This window comes from Scyliorhinus canicula, chromosome 7 (genome assembly GCF_902713615.1).
Source record: "Scyliorhinus canicula chromosome 7, sScyCan1.1, whole genome shotgun sequence".
NCBI lineage: Eukaryota > Metazoa > Chordata > Chondrichthyes > Carcharhiniformes > Scyliorhinidae > Scyliorhinus > Scyliorhinus canicula.
In genome coordinates, this window is record NC_052152.1 from 36,699,100 (window position 1) to 36,716,256 (window position 17,157).

General features: G+C 48.4%; 1 protein-coding gene across 1 annotated transcript in view; it reads left to right on the top strand.

Annotated features, from left to right (window-relative positions):
- Positions 1-464: 464 nt before the first annotated feature.
- The window catches only part of LOC119968695 (adhesion G-protein coupled receptor G7-like), an 83,952-nt gene continuing 67,259 nt past the window's right edge, over positions 465-17,157 (top strand). Inside the window, exons 1-5 of the mRNA XM_038801291.1 lie at positions 465-636; positions 10,179-10,298; positions 10,525-10,641; positions 11,189-11,298; positions 14,394-14,558. Coding sequence (XP_038657219.1) covers positions 465-636; positions 10,179-10,298; positions 10,525-10,641; positions 11,189-11,298; positions 14,394-14,558 — 684 coding nt within the window. The remainder of the gene's footprint in view (positions 637-10,178; positions 10,299-10,524; positions 10,642-11,188; positions 11,299-14,393; positions 14,559-17,157) is intronic.

A 17,157-nucleotide genomic window follows, 5' to 3' on the forward strand; every position in this document is an offset into this window, starting at 1 on the left:
TAAACATCTCTCCCTTGTTCACAAAGACAGATTCGGTGCTGGGCTGGAACTCGCCAATGAAATCTTTACAATGTATCTTAAACAGAAAGTGTAATTGTTGTGTTATTAATTTATCACAAATCTGTCAGTACCATCGGTTAACCCCACCTGTAAACACTAAACAAGAGGTTTCAGTAAAACATGAACACCGATTCCATCATCAACACTGACAAAAGTAATTAATTTCAAATACTGTTAATGGATTCCCCACGTGTCTATGTGAATGAGTTTGACACAGTGCCAGATGGCACCTTGAACCGATGACGCGAAACAGGGAACACTGAAACCTGCAAGTACAAAGGCGGTTAAATATTTATTCCACGCCTTTTTAAGGAGCTGTTCGCTGTAAAGTTGCAGTCCGCTGTACATTTATTTTTCAAAACGTGTGGTTGGTTTATTCATTACAAAAATGCAGCAATTCCGCGATGTGGAGCTGCCCAGGTTACCCAGAGACTCGAAAGAGGAGGGATAACATCAAAAAGGAAATTAAGAAAGCAAATAAGGACTTTATTCAAGTCATTTGCAGGATATGGTCAGCATCTGTTGGCCTTGAGAAGGTGGTGGGCAGTTGCCCTGAACCGCTGCAATTCCTGAGATGTAGGTACAGCTGCACCTTGAGTCTTTGGGGGATACAATCAAGATCTGCCCCGGGCATCACCAGACCTCTGCACGCCACTGCACACAATATTGAATTACAAAACCGAAATGATGAAAGTATGAGAATAATAAGGCATCCAACAGACAAGTCGATAAGAAAAGGAAAATTAAGACGAGGATAGTTCCATTAATACATGCGCAAGATAAGCTCTCCGATAATGACAGGGAAACAGAATATTCAGCAGTTACTTTGTCTCAGTTTTTAAACCAGGGGTATGACATTAAAATAAGATATTTCAGGTGAAGGATTTAACTGATAAACTCGACAAATTCACTTAATATTTTTTGTATCTATTTCTGGAAGTAGCTCGTCATGTTGAATTTGCGTCTGGCCTCGTGGGCTGTGCATATTTTTAATTACTGTTTTTTCTTATCTGCTAACTTAAATTTCCACATGCTACAGAAGCTCACTTTGATGTTTGGCAATCTCCAAAACCTCTCCAGCCCTCCAACAACACCCTATACCTGCATTCTCCCACTTCTGCTCTCTTGTAATTTATTGCTTTTCATCAGCCAACCATTGGCGACTCTGCTTTCCTCTCTAAACTCGAGATTCTTCCCTAAACCTCTCCAACTCTTTCTAACCCCTCAGGGCATTTCTTAAAACTTGCCCTTTGTCCAGGCTTTTGGTCACCTGTCCTAATATCTTTTAATGTGGCTGGGTATCACATTTTGTTTACATAGAACATAGAACATACAGTGCAGAAGGAGGCCATTCAGCCCATCAAGTCTGCACCGACCCACATTAAGCCCTCAGTTCCACCCTATCTCCATAACCCAGTAACCCCTCCTAACCTTTTTTTGGACACTAAGGGCAATTTAGCATGGCCAATCGACCTAACCTGCATGTCTTTGGACTGTGGGAGGAAACCTGAGCACCCGGAGGAAACCCACGCAGACACGGGGAGAACGTGCAGACTGCACAGACAGTGACCCAGCGGGGAAATGAACCGAGGACCCTGGAGCTGTGAAGCCACAGTGCTATCCACTTGTGCTACCGTGGTGCCCAAATAACATTCATGTGAAGCTTCTTGGCCATTTTACCATGCTGTACAATGCAAGTTGTTATGAATACAAAGAAGATAGAAATCACCTCATGCAAATTACATAATTCATCCTAAAAGCAATAAAATGGGGCTAGAGGAGTGTTTTTTAAACTTTTTTTCCCAGGACCCACTTTTGCCAACTAGTTAACCATCTGAACCCATGCCAGACGACTTTCACGACCAATGGCGGTTGACCTTCACAACTTAGGCCAGCCAATCTTCGCAACCCACACCGGCCGACCTCCTAGACCCACCATTATTTCTTACCTTTTAATGCAACAGGTGGGCCTGCTTTGTCCTCACAATCTCACTTGCTTTGTCGTTCAATGTCACATTTCTGCGTCCCTAGTAGCCCGGCGGAGGATCTTGCTCCAATGGAAGGATGTGATGTCCCCAAGCGTGGAGGCCTGGATCAATGATATGGCGGGGTTCATTAAATTGGAGAAGGTGAAATTTGCCCTGAGGGGATCAGTACAAGGGTTCTTTAGGCGGTGGCAGTCTTTCCTGGACTTCCTGGCGGAACGTTGGGGAAATAGGCCGGCAGCAGCAGCAACCCGGGGGGGGGGGGGGGGGGAGAGGGGGGGAGAGGTGGGGAGGGGGGGGTTTGGATCGGTGGGAGGGAGAGCTGTGTACATGGGTTTGTGGGATGTGGCGGGTGTTATCTCTTTCCCTTTTGTTGTTTGGGTGTTCTTTTGGTTTTTTTCTCTTTTGTTGGTAGTTGCTTTTGAAGTTGGGTGGGTATTGTTCTTGGGGTGTTACCGCGGTTGTTTTGTTAATAGAGTTGAAATGTTTATATTTTGTAAAAATTTCAACAAAAATTATTATTTTTTTAAAATGTTACATTTCTGCGAAGGAGTTCAGCTGACGATTTAAGTTCTTGCTGCATCCTTCGAAAACAATCAAGAGGTTTGTCCTCAAACTCGCCATGCCTTTGAAGTTTTGACGGTTTTAAACTTTCATTTACCTGTACTTCCCTGCATATAACACACATCCCGTACCAGCCTCCCTGAACAGGCGCCGGAATGTGGCGACCAGGGGCTTTACACAGTAACTTCATTTGAAGCCTACTTGTGACAATAAGTGATTTTAATTTCATTTCATTCACATGGGCTTTGTATCCTGATTTTCTTTGGCACAATGAAGAAAGACACACCTCAAATTATTTCTAGACTGTTTTGTACCCAACTGTTTTTTTTCTTTGGGTGTTCATCAGAAGCCCTCGAGCTCTACATACAGTTCACACCAGCTGGCCCCTCCCTGGACTCTCCTGGGAAGCTCTCTTAAGCAGATTCAGTTGTGAGATCCTGGCCTGTTTGTGACTCTGGCCCTCTCTTCCTCAATCCAAAATGACCCACCTTCAGTTTTTCACACAGTCCTCTCTTGTGCCTGCAGCTAAAAATGGAGGAATCTCTCCTTCATGATTTTGCGTACAAATCACAGGCGTACAGGGTGTGTGGTGTTAGTGTACATGCCGCGCTCGTGACTTGCTCTCTGCCATCGCTTCAGGCGGGAAGACTCCATGGTTCGTATTTAAAAGACAGTCACGACCAGCATTCTTAAAAGCCGATCGCGGACATTGAACGCTTCTCCCGCGATCGGGAATGCTGTGACTGATCACCCTGCAGCCCCCCCACGGGTCATGACCTTGAGTTTGAAAAACCCTGGGCTAGAGAGCTTAGTAGCAATGCAAATATGAGTCCATTCATTTTAATAAAACTCTTTGCTACCAGCTGATGTATGTTTGACCGAAGCCCATTTGAACACTCTAATACATTCAAACGCAAAGTACTCCCCTTTCAACCCAAGACTCACTATTTGTATAGCCCGTGGCATCTCCTCCATATGATACGCTACGTATCAGCTACAACCTACCAGCGCAGCTTATATTGCAGCTCATAAGGTGGTTTGATTGCCTTAAGTACCGTCTCCTCTCCCACACCCCCCACTTTGGTGCAGTTCCCAATTAGTGTGAAGCCGTGGGTGATGCCCCATTGAGATTTATGGTATTGGCTACTTCCAGTCTCTGGATAGTAGGAGACTGGACATAACTCACAAGGTGCACTATGGGACCCCTCAAAAATCACAGAGCAACAACTCTGTGGGAGTTGCCCAGGAGGTTTGAAATTCTAATGGACAATTCTCCTGCTGCCCAGAACCCTTTGGAAAAAGTCTTGAACACTCAGTTAGAGTTGGAGAGTTCCAATTTACTTACCTGGAGAGTGACCCAGGGAATATTAGACAGATCAAAACCTCATTTCACACTTGGGAAATGCCAAAATTGACCACCACCAATAACTCACACTGGCTCTTTCTATAATGAAGCAGAGAAGGCTGATCGTAAATGTAATATAGATTTATTTACGGTGGTCTGCATAATGCAGCATCTCACTCCCAGTGTAATCCTAGCTGTGAGGACTTGTCTCACCAGGCCCTGATCTGGGTTTGCTTTTAGCCTTATGAGCCCCAGGTAGTAGGCCTCTGCCACTGTGGAGCTCCTGCTCCACGAGTCCCATGGAGAGATCAATGAAGGTTTCCTCATGGGGGTTATGACAGTCTGTGGTGAATGTGATTCACACAGGATTATAATCTGTATATACATGTGTCTACATTGTAAGTGCAATTGCACTACCTGACCACCAGGGGGAGTAGCTCTGGGAATGCTCGAGAATTGTACTGGGCTTCTCACCTTGGTTCTGCCCAGGACTCCTCCCCCTGGAGCTGCTGTATAAAGATCAGTGCCACATGGTCAGCCGGCCAGTTCACCGAATGTTCAACGGCTAATAGGCTGGCTCTGTTGTGAGTATATTAAAACCGCTATTCTAGTCCTACAAGCACCTGTCCATAGAATTGTTGGTTCCAACAATTTAATATACTCTGGAAACAGTCGAAGAAATCATGGAAGCAGCCCTCAAGCCCGGACGCCTAGAACACGGCCCACAGGATGCAGAGGCTAAGGAAATTTTTTCCCACTGGCTGAGATGTTTTAAAGCCTGCCTGGCAGAAGCCAGCAGCGCCGGAACAACGGAGGAACAAAAACTCAGCCTACTGCACGTGAGGGTAAGCCACAGAATCTCCACACAGCTAAATCCGGCCGGTTCTTACACCGCAGCGCTGGCAATATTGGACAAAATGTACGTTAGGCCCATTAACGAGGTTTATGCACGCCACGTGTTTACGACTCGCCGTCAGCGGCCTACAGAAACGCTAACCGTGTTTGTAAGGGAATTGAACAATCTTTCCAATGACTGTAATTATCAAGCCGTTACCGCGGCTGAACATAGGGAGCTTGCTGTGCGGGACGTTTTCGTGGCGGGCCTTAGGTCTAACTATGTGCGCCAAAGACTGCTAGAAAAGGGGGCCCAGGACTTCGACACTACTGTGGAGGCTGCTACCACTATGGAAGTTTCCTTCCGCAGCCTCACCTCATTTCCCGCGGACCCCGCGACCTCATCGTGGACCCCCGACCAACAGTCCCCCCAAGCCTGTGCCGCACAGCTCCCCAGCTACTGCGCTGCCAAAGCCAGTTACTCTGCTGCCCCAGCCAGCTACTCAGCTGCTCCAGCCAGCTACTCAGCTGCCCCAGCCTGCCATTTCTGTGGCCAAAGCCAGCACCCGCGGCAGCACTGCCCAGCCCGATCCGCGACCTGCAGCAGCTGCGGGCGAAAAGGACACTATGCCAGAGTATGTCTGGCGAAGAAAGCCCCAGCCTCGCACCCTCCCACGGCTCAAAGCACTCATTCCCTGAATTCACAGGCCTGCAGGCCCCGAAATGCTGCAGCCTGTTTGCCGACTCCGCCCCCACCCGACATGTGCGACTCATGGGGGCGGCCATCTTGGCAATCCTCCTCCATGCGGCCGGCCATGTGCGACTCGTGGGGGCAGCCATCTTGGCAATCCTCCTCCATGCGGCCGGCCATGTGCGACTCATGGGGGCGACCATCTTGGGATCCATCCCCTTCAAATTCTGAAACTCACCTCGACGACTACGAACTCAGAGGGCAATCATCACGGGGCCACTCCAGCACAGCTGATCGAGCCGCCGACTACCCGCAACTCAGCGCAGTCGCCCTGGATCAATCCCGCCCCAAGCACCTACGAAGTTTGATGGCGGAGGTCCAGATCAACGGGTACAGCACGCCAAGCCTCTTTGACTCCGGGAGCACCGAGAGCTTTATACATCCAGAGCTGGTAAGACGCAGTTCGCTTTCTATTTTTCCGGTGAGCCAAACTATCGCCCTCGCTTCGGGCTCCCACTCAGTCCAAATCCAAGGACGCACCGTTGCTACGCTCACAATTCGAGGCGCTAGTTATTCTAAATTTAAAATTTATGTCCTGCCCGACCTCTGCGCGCCACTCTTATAAGGCCTGGATTTCCAGTGCAACCTCAAGAGCCTCACCCTCAGCTCGGTGGGCCCCTGCCCCCACTCACTATCTGCAGCCTAACCACGCTGCGCATCTCCCCCCCTCCGCTCTTCGCCAATCTCACTCCAGATTGCAAGCCAGTAGCGACTCGCAGCAGGCGATACAGCCTACACGACAGGGTCTTTATCCGATCGGAGGTCCGACAGTTGCTCAGTGAGGGGATCATAGAGGCCAGTAATAGTCCCTGGAGAGCTCAGGTGGTGGTCGTCAAGACCGGGGAAAAATTTTGCATGGTCGTCGACTATAGCCAGACCATAAATCGCTTTACACTCCTAGACGCGTATCCCCTCCCCAGAATTGCAGACATGGTTAATCAGATCGCCCAATATCGGCTATTTTCCACGGTGGATCTGAAGTCTGCATACCACCAGCTCCCAATCCGCCTGGAGGACCGCCACTACACGGCATTCGAGGCCGATGGCCGCTTCTTCCATTTCCTCCGGGTCCCTTTCGGCATCACTAACGGGGTTTCGGTGTTCCAACGAGCAATGGACCGAATGGTAGACCAGTACGGGCTGCGGGCCATGTTTCCGTATCTGGACAATGTTACCATCTGCGGCTATGACCAGCAGGACCACGACGCCAACCTCCACCGTTTTCTCCAAACGGCACAGAAATTCAATCTCACTTATAGCAAGGAGAAATGCGTTTTCCGCACAAACAGACTGGCCATCCTCAGCTACGTCATGGAGAATGGAGTCCTGGGCCCAGACCCGGACCGCATGCGCCCCCTCTTAGAACTCACCCTCCCTCATTGTCCCAAGGCCCCCAAACGGTGCTTGGGGTTCTTCTCATACTACGCCCAGTGGGTCCCTCAATATGCAGACAAAGTCCGCTCACTCTTTAAGGCCACACGATTTCCCCTGTCAGCCGAGGCACGCCAGGCCTTCAGCTGCATCAAGGAGGACATCGCCAAAGCAGCCATGCGGGCGGTGGATGAATCCACTCCCTTTCAAGTTGAGAGCGACGCCTCAGAGGTAGCTCTAGCAGCCACTTTAAATCAGGGAGGGAGGCCCGTTGCATTTTTCTCCCGTACCCTATTTGCTTCAGACCTCCGACACTCCTCAGTCGAGAAGGAAGCACAAGCCATCGTGGAGGCTGTTCGTCACTGGAGGTACTACCTTGCAGGTAGGAGGTTCACCCTCATCACCGACCAACGATCGGTTGCCTTTATGTTTGACAACTCGCAAAGGGGCAAAATAAAAAATGATAAAATCCTTCGGTGGAGGATCGAACTCACCACCTATAGTTACGATATTAAATATCGACCGGGGAAGCTCAACGAGCCCTCGGATGCCCTATCCCGCGGGACATGCGCCAGCGCGCAGATCAGCCGTCTGAAAGCCATCCACGTGGACCTATGCCATCCAGGGGTCACCCGGCTCGCCCACTACATCAGAGCCCGAAACCTGCCTTTCTCCAACGAGGAGGTAAAAGCGGTCACCAGGGACTGCCCGATCTGTGCGGAGTGCAAACCGCACTTCTATAGACCAGACAGGGCCCACCTGGTCAAGGCTTCTAGGCCCTTTGAACGCCTTGCGATCGATTTCAAAGGGCTACTCCCCTCCACTAACAAGAACATTTATTTCCTCAACATCATCGACGAGTTCTCCCGATTCCCTTTTGCCATTCCATGCCCTGATATGACCTCCCACACAGTCATTAGGGCCCTGCATAGTGTCTTCACCCTGTTCGGTTTCCCCAGCTACGTGCACAGCAACCGGGGTTCATCCTTTATGAGCGACGAGCTGCGTCAGTACCTGCTCGACAAGGGCATTGCCTCCAGCAGGACTACCAGCTACAACCCCAGGGGGAATGGGCAGGTGGAGAGGGAGAACGTGACGGTCTGGAAGACCGTCCTGATGACCCTCCGGTCTAGAAAACTCCAAGTCTCCCAATGGCAAGAAGTCCTCCCAGACGCGCTCCACGCAATCAGATCCCTCCTCTGTACAGCTACAAATCAAACCCCTCATGAGCGACTCTTCAATTTTTCTAGGGGCACTACCACGGGAGTCTCACTTGCGGCGTGGCTGAGGACACCAGGCCCGGTCCTCCTGAGGAAGCACGTCAGGGGGCACAAAACTGACTCCCTTGTTGAAAAGGTGCGCCTCCTCCATTCCAACCCCCAGTACGCATTCGTGGAGTTCCCGGACGGTTGCCAGGACACAGTATCCCTTCGGGACCTGGCACCCGCTGGATACAGCCCCCCCCTACCCCCACTGAGGAACCCCTTACCCTGTTCCCTATGCTGCCGCCCCTCGCACCCCCGATTCCGCAAGCTCACCCCACCGGTTCCACGTGCCAGAACCAGCCCGCCCCCAGCGCCCCCAGTCTCCGGTCGATCCACAGGTGTATAAAGTTCGGACGAGACCCGCCCCAGAGTCTGCCATCGTACCCCAGCTCTCAACACCCATCCAGCCACCGCAAGAGGCTGCAACCCCGGTGCTCCGCAGATCGAAATGAACAATTCGTCCACCAGCCAGACTAACTCTGTGAGCCACCACCCCCACAGGGGGTGAATGTGGTGAATGTGATTCACACCGGATTATAATCTGTATATACATGTGTCTACATTGTAAGTGCAATTGCACTACCTGACCACCAGGGGGAGTAGCTCTGGGAATGCTCGAGAATTGTACTGGGCTTCTCCCTTGGTTCCGCCCAGGACTCCTCCCCCTGGAGCTGCTGTATAAAGATCAGTGCCACATGGTCAGCCGGCCAGTTCACCGAAAGTTCAATGGCTAATAGGCTGGCTCTGTTGTGAGTATATTAAAACCGCTATTCTAATCCTACAAGCACGTGTCCGTAGAATTGTTGGTTCCAACACAGTCCCCCTCCCAATAAATCTCACTGACCACCTAACTAGCCCCCCCACTTGAATCCCCAGGCCAACCTCACTACCCTACACATTTACTTCCATCCTCTTTACCCACACTACTCACACCCACTCTACCTCCTTACCTTCTCGCCATGGCTTTTCAAAGGAGCTTTGGGACATTTAAGCTCTTTACTCACCAGGATATGGCAGCTGGTGCTGTAAAAGGGTGGTGCGGCGCCTGCACATGTTCTTTCTGACCCTCCTCCTGAGGTTTCCTGCACTGAGAGCTGCAGGATCTTCCATTGGAAGATTGGCCTGAAAAACCAGAGGAAGTTAAGGTTTTGGACGGGAGTCACAAATAGGGGTTCTGACCTTGAACAGAGGACCTGGGCCAGGATCACAATTATAGATTTTGAATATTTTGCTTTTCATCCTTTCTCAGCTTCCTGAAGGCTATTTCTCAGAATTTTACTGTCTATTTTGGGAGCTTTGTTTATTTTTATTGTATAACAGCGAAATGTGTGGCCCTAAATGCAAGGAATATCAAAGGTACTACTTTCAAATACCAGGTCAATGTACCCAGGAATTGAGGCTTGTAAAAAAAATACATTTAGAGTACCCAATTATTTTTTTTCAATTAACGGACAATTTAGCATGGCCAATTGACCTACACTGTGCATCCTTTTGAGTTATGGGGGTGAGATCTATGCAGACACAGAGAGAATGTGCAAACTCCACTTGGACAGTGACCCGGGGCTGGGATCGAGTCCGGGTCCTCAGCGCTGTGAGGCAGCAGTGCTAACAACTGTCCCAGAATTAAGTTTGAATTAATAATAGTCTTTATTATTGTCACAAGTAAGCTTACATTAACACTGCAATGAAGTTACTGTGAAAAGCCCCTAGCCGCCACACTCCGGCACCTGTTCGAGAGAATTCAGAATATCCAATTCACCTAACGTGCACGTCATTGGAAGTAGTCGGAGGAAACCCACACAGACACTGAGAGAATGTGTAGACTCCGTACAGACAGTGACCCAAGATGGGAATCGGACCTGGGACCCTGGTACTGTGAAGCAACAGTTCTAACCACTGCTACTGTGCATCCCAAAAGGTTTTAAACATTTAGCTATTAGATTCGATAGCTAAAGTATTAAAATCATTTTTGCTTTTAAATGCTGCATTTTGTTAATTTTTAGATTCTTGCATAAAACCACCATCTGCCAACCCACAGCCATGTTACTGCCAAAACAATGGAACCTGTGAGAATGAAATCTGTGTTTGTCCAGATGAATGGACAGGAGTTCATTGCGAAATTGGTCTGTATATCTGATCCTTTCTATGTGACAAGTTGCCTAAGGTGGTAAATTGTAGACAATTACTCATAGTTTATTATATTATAATATTGAACTCGCCATCAAAGCAGTTAGCGATTATACAATAACAAATGTAATTTGAAGACATGGCAATTTTTCTAAAATAAAAATCCGTGACTTATTTTGCCTCTTTACTACCTTAAGAAGATTTCATTCGCTTTCCTTGCAGCCAATTTCTGTGAAAGAAGTGTGTACAATTCCTCTCGGGGCCTGTTTACATTCAGCAAAATTTTAGTGGGACAATATGGCTATTCTAAAGAGGAATGTGAGCCATACACTTTAAATGGTATGTTGATCTCTTGCTTGTGGTATTAACACACAACTTTGGCAAATATCTTAAATCAGCAACAACTTTAGATATAAGTTTCTTTATCACTTATAAAGAAAAACCCCGAAATGTGAACTGCATGACATCAGAATATTAGATTCTCAACCTGTCACTTGTCAAGTGCAGAAATACACCTCTGTTTTTCATGAGAACACCTCTTTCCCCAAGTAGTTGATGCTACATGACTTGCAGTGACTAGTGACTGTGACACTTGTATATATTAACTCCAGGACCAAACAGAATTTAAATCTCAAAATATTTGTCGGAATTTTAGTGAAAATTGCATTATGGTAGTGCTGAATGGTTTGCAATATGAAAAGAAACATGCACACACGATCTAATGTCAAAACTACTTCAGACATTCCAAAACAAGACAAAGAAGCACTTTTTCATTTTGTCTTCGATGCTCATGTTTTTTTCGCCTGACGGACTGTACCTCAGTTATAAAAATTGCAAGATGGTGTTGAGTTCTGAACTTGTTCAAATTCCACTTGTATTTCAACAGCAAACATTTCAAAAGCATCACGCCTGTGCACTGAGAAGAATGGAATCATCAGTCTACAAAATGAGTCATTAACAGACTGCAATGAAAATTTAAAGAACCTCAGAGACAAGGTATTATCTTGTCTGAGTCTCCAGTTATTAGCCAGCCGAGCAAAGGACTAACGGAATCATAAAAGGAGAGAAAAATGACAAGTACAAAGAAATGATGGGAGTACAGCCTTCAAGAAGGTGGCTCACTAATACCTTCCCCAGGGCAATTAGGGGTGGGCAATTAATGTTGTCCCAGCTAGCCGCACACATCCCTTGAACAAATAAATCAAAGAAACAGTGAAAGGGCAATATCCTTACTTAACTAGAAGATAGTTCAACTTATTGCTAAGTACACAGAGTTGCTGATTTCATCACCAAGATACTTTAATTACCAATCTTGTAGTTTCCAGAAAATGTATAAAATGTCTCCAGATGAAATATGCTGTAAACATTCACACCGTAACATTGACAAAGGGCAACAGAACCATCATTGATTTTGCTTCTTATTAATTGTTCAGAAAAAAGATTTTGGGCGGGGTTCTCCTTCAGCCAATGACAGAATCGGGAAATGTGATTGGGCAGAGAATCTATTCCGACGCCGATTTCACGCCACATTGCAATTCTCCATCGCCTGGGCAGCATTCCAGAATGCACGTACAGTAAACGCTGTTAGCGTATCATGAGCAAGCCTGGCCCAGTATTCTCCGGGGCCTCCGTGATTCTCCGTCTCCAATAGGCCAAATTCCAAACGGCGAGGTTCACTTGTGCTTTTACAAATTGTGAAACCGGCGAGGTGGCTGCTGAGGGAGAGAGAGGGGGGGGGGGGGGGGGTACGGAAAATGTCCAACATCATCATAGTTTACTGCCTGCCGCTGGCCGGGTGCTTCTGCTGGGGCCGGGGGGGGGGGAGTAGTGGGGGGTGACCAGGAGGTGGGATGTGGGGTCGGGGTGGATGGGCACAGAACACCATTGTCGTAGCCAGCAGGGCAGCCATGCAGCTGCGCACACCATTGACTGCCCACTGTGAACTTAGGGACCCGGGTCGTGTGTGTGTGTGTTCCCAAGCCACCCCGTAGGTACCCTCTGGCCCCAGCCGACCCGTCAGCCATATGGTAGTGCTCCAGTGCCACCAGTGCCACCTTCTTGGCTGGAATGAGTGTGTGTAGGGAGTGAAGTGTGTATATGCGGCTGCAGCTTGTCAGCCTCCTGAGTGTTGATGGCGAATCTGGCACCGTTTCGTCTTGGAATTAATTGTGTTCCATGTGGTGCCGGTGCTAGCCCCTTAACATATCAGAATCGGTCCAGGTGCGGTGCCAGTTTTGCTGTCATGGAAGTCCACGAGTCCTGCTGTGGCATCAAATCTTAGTTTCAGGAACGGAGAATCCAGCCACATTACTTTTATATAGAGCCTGTGACATCCTCAGGACATCCCGAGCACTGTGCAGTCAACACGTTATTTTCAAATGTAGATATCACTGCTATGAATAGGCAGAAACAGCATTTAATTCGGCACATAATTGCATAGTGCCTTGGGAATAATTACAGTCAACTGAACAGACAGAAGCAGCCCGAGAGAGACGGAGGCTGAGGGGCGATCTGATAGAAGTTTCTAAAATTATTAGGGGTATAGAAAGGGTGAACAATTGGAGGCTTTTTCCCAGGGCGGAAATGACAATTACAAGTGGGCACAAGTTCAAGGTGAGGGGGGGATAGGTTCAGTGGAGATGTGCGGGGGGACATTTTTTATACAGAGGGTGGTGGGGACCTGGAATGCACTGCCAAGTGAGGTGGTTGAGGCAGACACATTAGCGACCTTTAAGATTTATCTGGATAGAAACATGAACAGACGGGGTATAGAAGGATACAGGCGGTTAGTCTAGATAGGACACGTGATTGGCGCAGGCTTGGAGGGCCGAAGGACCTGTTCCTGTGCTGTACTGTTCTTTGTTCTTTCTGAAAGACAATGGCGTGATCTACCCTTATCGAGCGCATGTAGCCGGAAGTTTCCTGGGAATGGCAGTGACGAAAAAGGCCACACTTTCAAACTTTTGTTGCAATCCGGGGCCTCGGAGGGGAAAGCCCCACCAAGGGCGCACTTAGTCTCCAGTTTCCTGCACTGAGGAGTTCCGCTCGCCAGAACGCCTCAGTGCAGGAGGAGATCGGGACGCCATTTTTAATGGCGCCCCAAAGTCTTGATCCCTGGGCCCGATCCCCGGCACAATGCCAGCCTGGCCATTCCCCTGCCTGCCTGACAGGGGCACTTTGGTAGTGCCACCCGGGTGCTGGCCTGGCACTGCCAAGGTGCCAGTGCTAAGGTCCCTAGCACTACTTGTTCCACCCTGATCAGAGGTCAACCACCTGGGAGTCTCAAATCCCCTGCAAAACCCCGCTCCTTCCAAGTGCTGTTCTGCCCAGTCCTGACTGTGGGGACCAGTACTGAATGGCGCTCGCCTAAGGTCTCCGATATCCCAAAGCCTCGAGGCGTGGCGAGCCAGGTTGATCCCGGAAGAAGCCTCTACTGGCTGCGTCACAATGCCTAACTCGGCCGGTAGATCATGGCCAATGCATCTAGCAAAACCAGTTATCATAGAATCTACATTGCAGAAGGAGGCCATTTGGCCCATCGAGTCTGTACCAGCCCTTGCCGCCACCTTATCCCCATAACCCAGTAACCCCACCTAACTATTGGACACTAAGGGGCAATTTAGCATGGCCAATCCACCTAATCTGTGCATCTTTGGTCTGTGGGAGGAAACCGGGGCACGTGGAGGAAACCCACGCACACATGGGGAGAACGTGCAGACTCCGCACACAGTCGCCCAAGGCCAGAATTGACCCCGGGTTCCTGGTGCTAACCACTGTGCCATCGTGCCGCCTCTCACAACACTGCAGTGCAATGCTTTTTATCAGCCTGGATTATCTGAAGTGAAGGTAGAACTCACAATTTGGAGTTGAGGCTACTATCACTGAGCCAAGCTAACAAATCAAACCTACCTTCAAAAGAGACTCAATTAGACACCAGTAAAACTAAACTAGTCCCATAACGAGATATGAATCTATGCAATGCTCATTAACACCTGCTGTAATTTTATTTTTTCTGTGTTGAACTTATTCAATTATTGAGCTCATATATATAATAAATATTTGGATTAATATTAGTTTATGTCCATCAACAGATAGTGAAACATACTGGTATTACAGAAGAAGAATTGGTGAAAATTGCAACTGCTGCTCAGATCCTAACTTCAGAACCACATGAACTAACTTCGGAGAACATCAGCATTGCTGCTGAAATAGTACAGCATGTTTTGAATCTGTCGGATATATTGGACTCATTTGAGGTGAGAAGTAACCACCATTCTGGAATGCTACACAGAGCAGCCTACACTTTTAGATTAATTGAAACTGAACTGGATCCACCATATTAATAACTTGCCTACAAGAGCAGATGAGAGACTGGGAGCTCTGAGATGGGTGACTCACATCCCGACTCCACAAAGCCTGTTCACCACAAGGCACAAGTCAGGAGCTTGATGGAATGCTCGTCACTTGCCTGGATGAGTGCAGCTCAAACCACACTCGAAATTTCGATACCATCCAAGAGGCAGCAGCCCACTTGATTGGCATCCCATCAGCCCATTTCTTTAACAATAGCTTCTAACAATTTCCCCGCGACAGATGTTCTGCTAACTGGCCTGTAGATTCCCACTTTCTGTCAGCCTTTTTTGAATAATGTAGTTACATCTCACTTAAAATATTCACTCCGTTCACCACCACACAGTGGTAGCAACGTGCACTGCATACAAGATGCACTGCAGCAACTCACCAAGCCTGCTTTTGACAACACCTTTAAAACCCGTGATCTCGACCACAGAGAAGGACAAGGGCAGCAGATGCATGGGAATATTGCCTCTGTATTGCTGGGGGTTTTTTTAATTAATTTTTTACGGGATGTGGGAGTCGCTGGTTAGGTCAGCATTTATTGCCCATCCCTAGTTGCCCTTCAGAAGGTGGTGGGGAGCTGCCATCTTGAACGGCTGCAGTCACTGAGGTGTAGGTACAGCCACTCTGCTGTTAGGGAGGGAGTTCCATCATGTTGCCTCAGCGACAGTGAAGGAGCGGCGATATATCTGCTTCCATAACCTTTACAGAAAGACAGAAAGAGAGTTCCAAAGGCACGCGACCGTGTGTGAGAAAAATATATCACCTCACCTTCGTTTTAAATGGGCTACTTCTTACTTTTAAACAGTGACTCCTAGTTCTAGATTCTCCCACAAGAGGAAACATCCTTTCCACATCCACCCTGTCGAGACCCCTCAGGATCTTGTATATTTCAATCAAGTTGCCTTTTACACTTCTAAACTCCAGCAGATACAAGCCCGGCCTGGTCAAACTGCCCTCAGACAACCCATCCATTCCAGGTATCAGTCTGGCAAACCTTTGTTGAACTGCTGCCAACACAATTGCATCCTTCCTAAAATAAGGTGCCCAATACTGAACACGATAATGCCCTGTACAACTGCAGCATAACCTCCTTGCTTTTCTGTTCAACTCCCCTCACAATAAATGATAACATTCTACATTCTTTCCTAATTACTTGTAACACTGTACCTGCATGCAAAACCTTTTTTGATTCGTGCACTTGGACACTGACCCTGGTTCCTTCACTTGCAAGAAGTGTGTCCAGCTGCAGCTACTGCTTGACGGCTCTGGAGCTGCGGATGGACTCACTTTGGAGCATCCACGATGCTGAGGAGGTCGTGGATAGCACATTTAACGAGTTGGTCACACCACAGGTGAAAATTACTGAGGGAGATAGAAGATGGGTGACCAAAAGACAAAGCAAGAGTAGGAAGACAGTGCAGGTGTCCCCTGCGGTCATCTCCCTGCAAAACAGATATACTGCTTTAGATATTGTTGAGGGAGATGGCTCACCAGGGGAAGGCAGCAGCAGCCAAGTTCATGGCACCATGGCTGGCTCTGCTACGCAGGAGGGCAGGAAGGAGAAATGCAGGGCTATAGTGATAGGGGATTCAATCGTAAGGGGAATAGACAGGCAGTTCTGCGGACGCAATCGAGACTCCAGGATGGTATGTTGCCTCCATGGTGCAAGGGTCAAAGATGCCTCGGAGTGGCACAGGACATTCTGGCAGGGGGAGGGTGAACAGCCAACGGTCTTGGTGCACGTAGGTACCAATGATATAAGTAAAAAACGGGATGAGGTCCTAAAGCTGAATTGAGGGAGTTATGAGTTAAACTAAAAAGTAGGACCTCAAAGGTAGTAATCTCAGGATTAGTCAGAGCTAGTCAGAGTATGAATGTCAGGATAGATAGGATGAATGCGTGGCTCGAGAGATGGTGCAAGAGGGAGGGATTCAAATGCCTGGGGCATTGGAACTAGTTCTGGGGGAGGTGGGATCAGTACAAACCTGACGGTCTGCACCTGGGCAGGACTGGAATCGATGTCCTGGGGGCGTGTTTGCTAGTGCTGTTGGGGAGGGTTTAAACTAATGTGGCAGGGGGATGGGAACCAATTCAGGAAGTTTGAGGGAAGTAAAACGGGGCCAGAAACAAAAAGCAGTAAGGAGGAAAGTGTAAGGCAGAGAAGCCATAGTCAAAAATCAAAAAGGGCCACAGTACAGGGTACAGTGACTGAGGAGAGTGTGAAAAGGGAGGTGGTCAATGCAGGATTGAGGGTGTTGTACATAAATGCGCGCAGTATACGGAACAAGGTAAATGAGCTGGTTGCGCACATTGAAATTGGCCGATACAATGTTGTGGGCATCACAGAGCCGTGGTTGCAAGGAGATCAGGGCTGGGATCTAAATATCCAAGGATATGTGTCCTATCGAAAGGAGAGGCAGATGGGCAAAGGCGGTGGGGTTGAATTGTTGGTAAGGAATGAAATTAAATCGATAGAAAGGAGCGATATAGGATCAG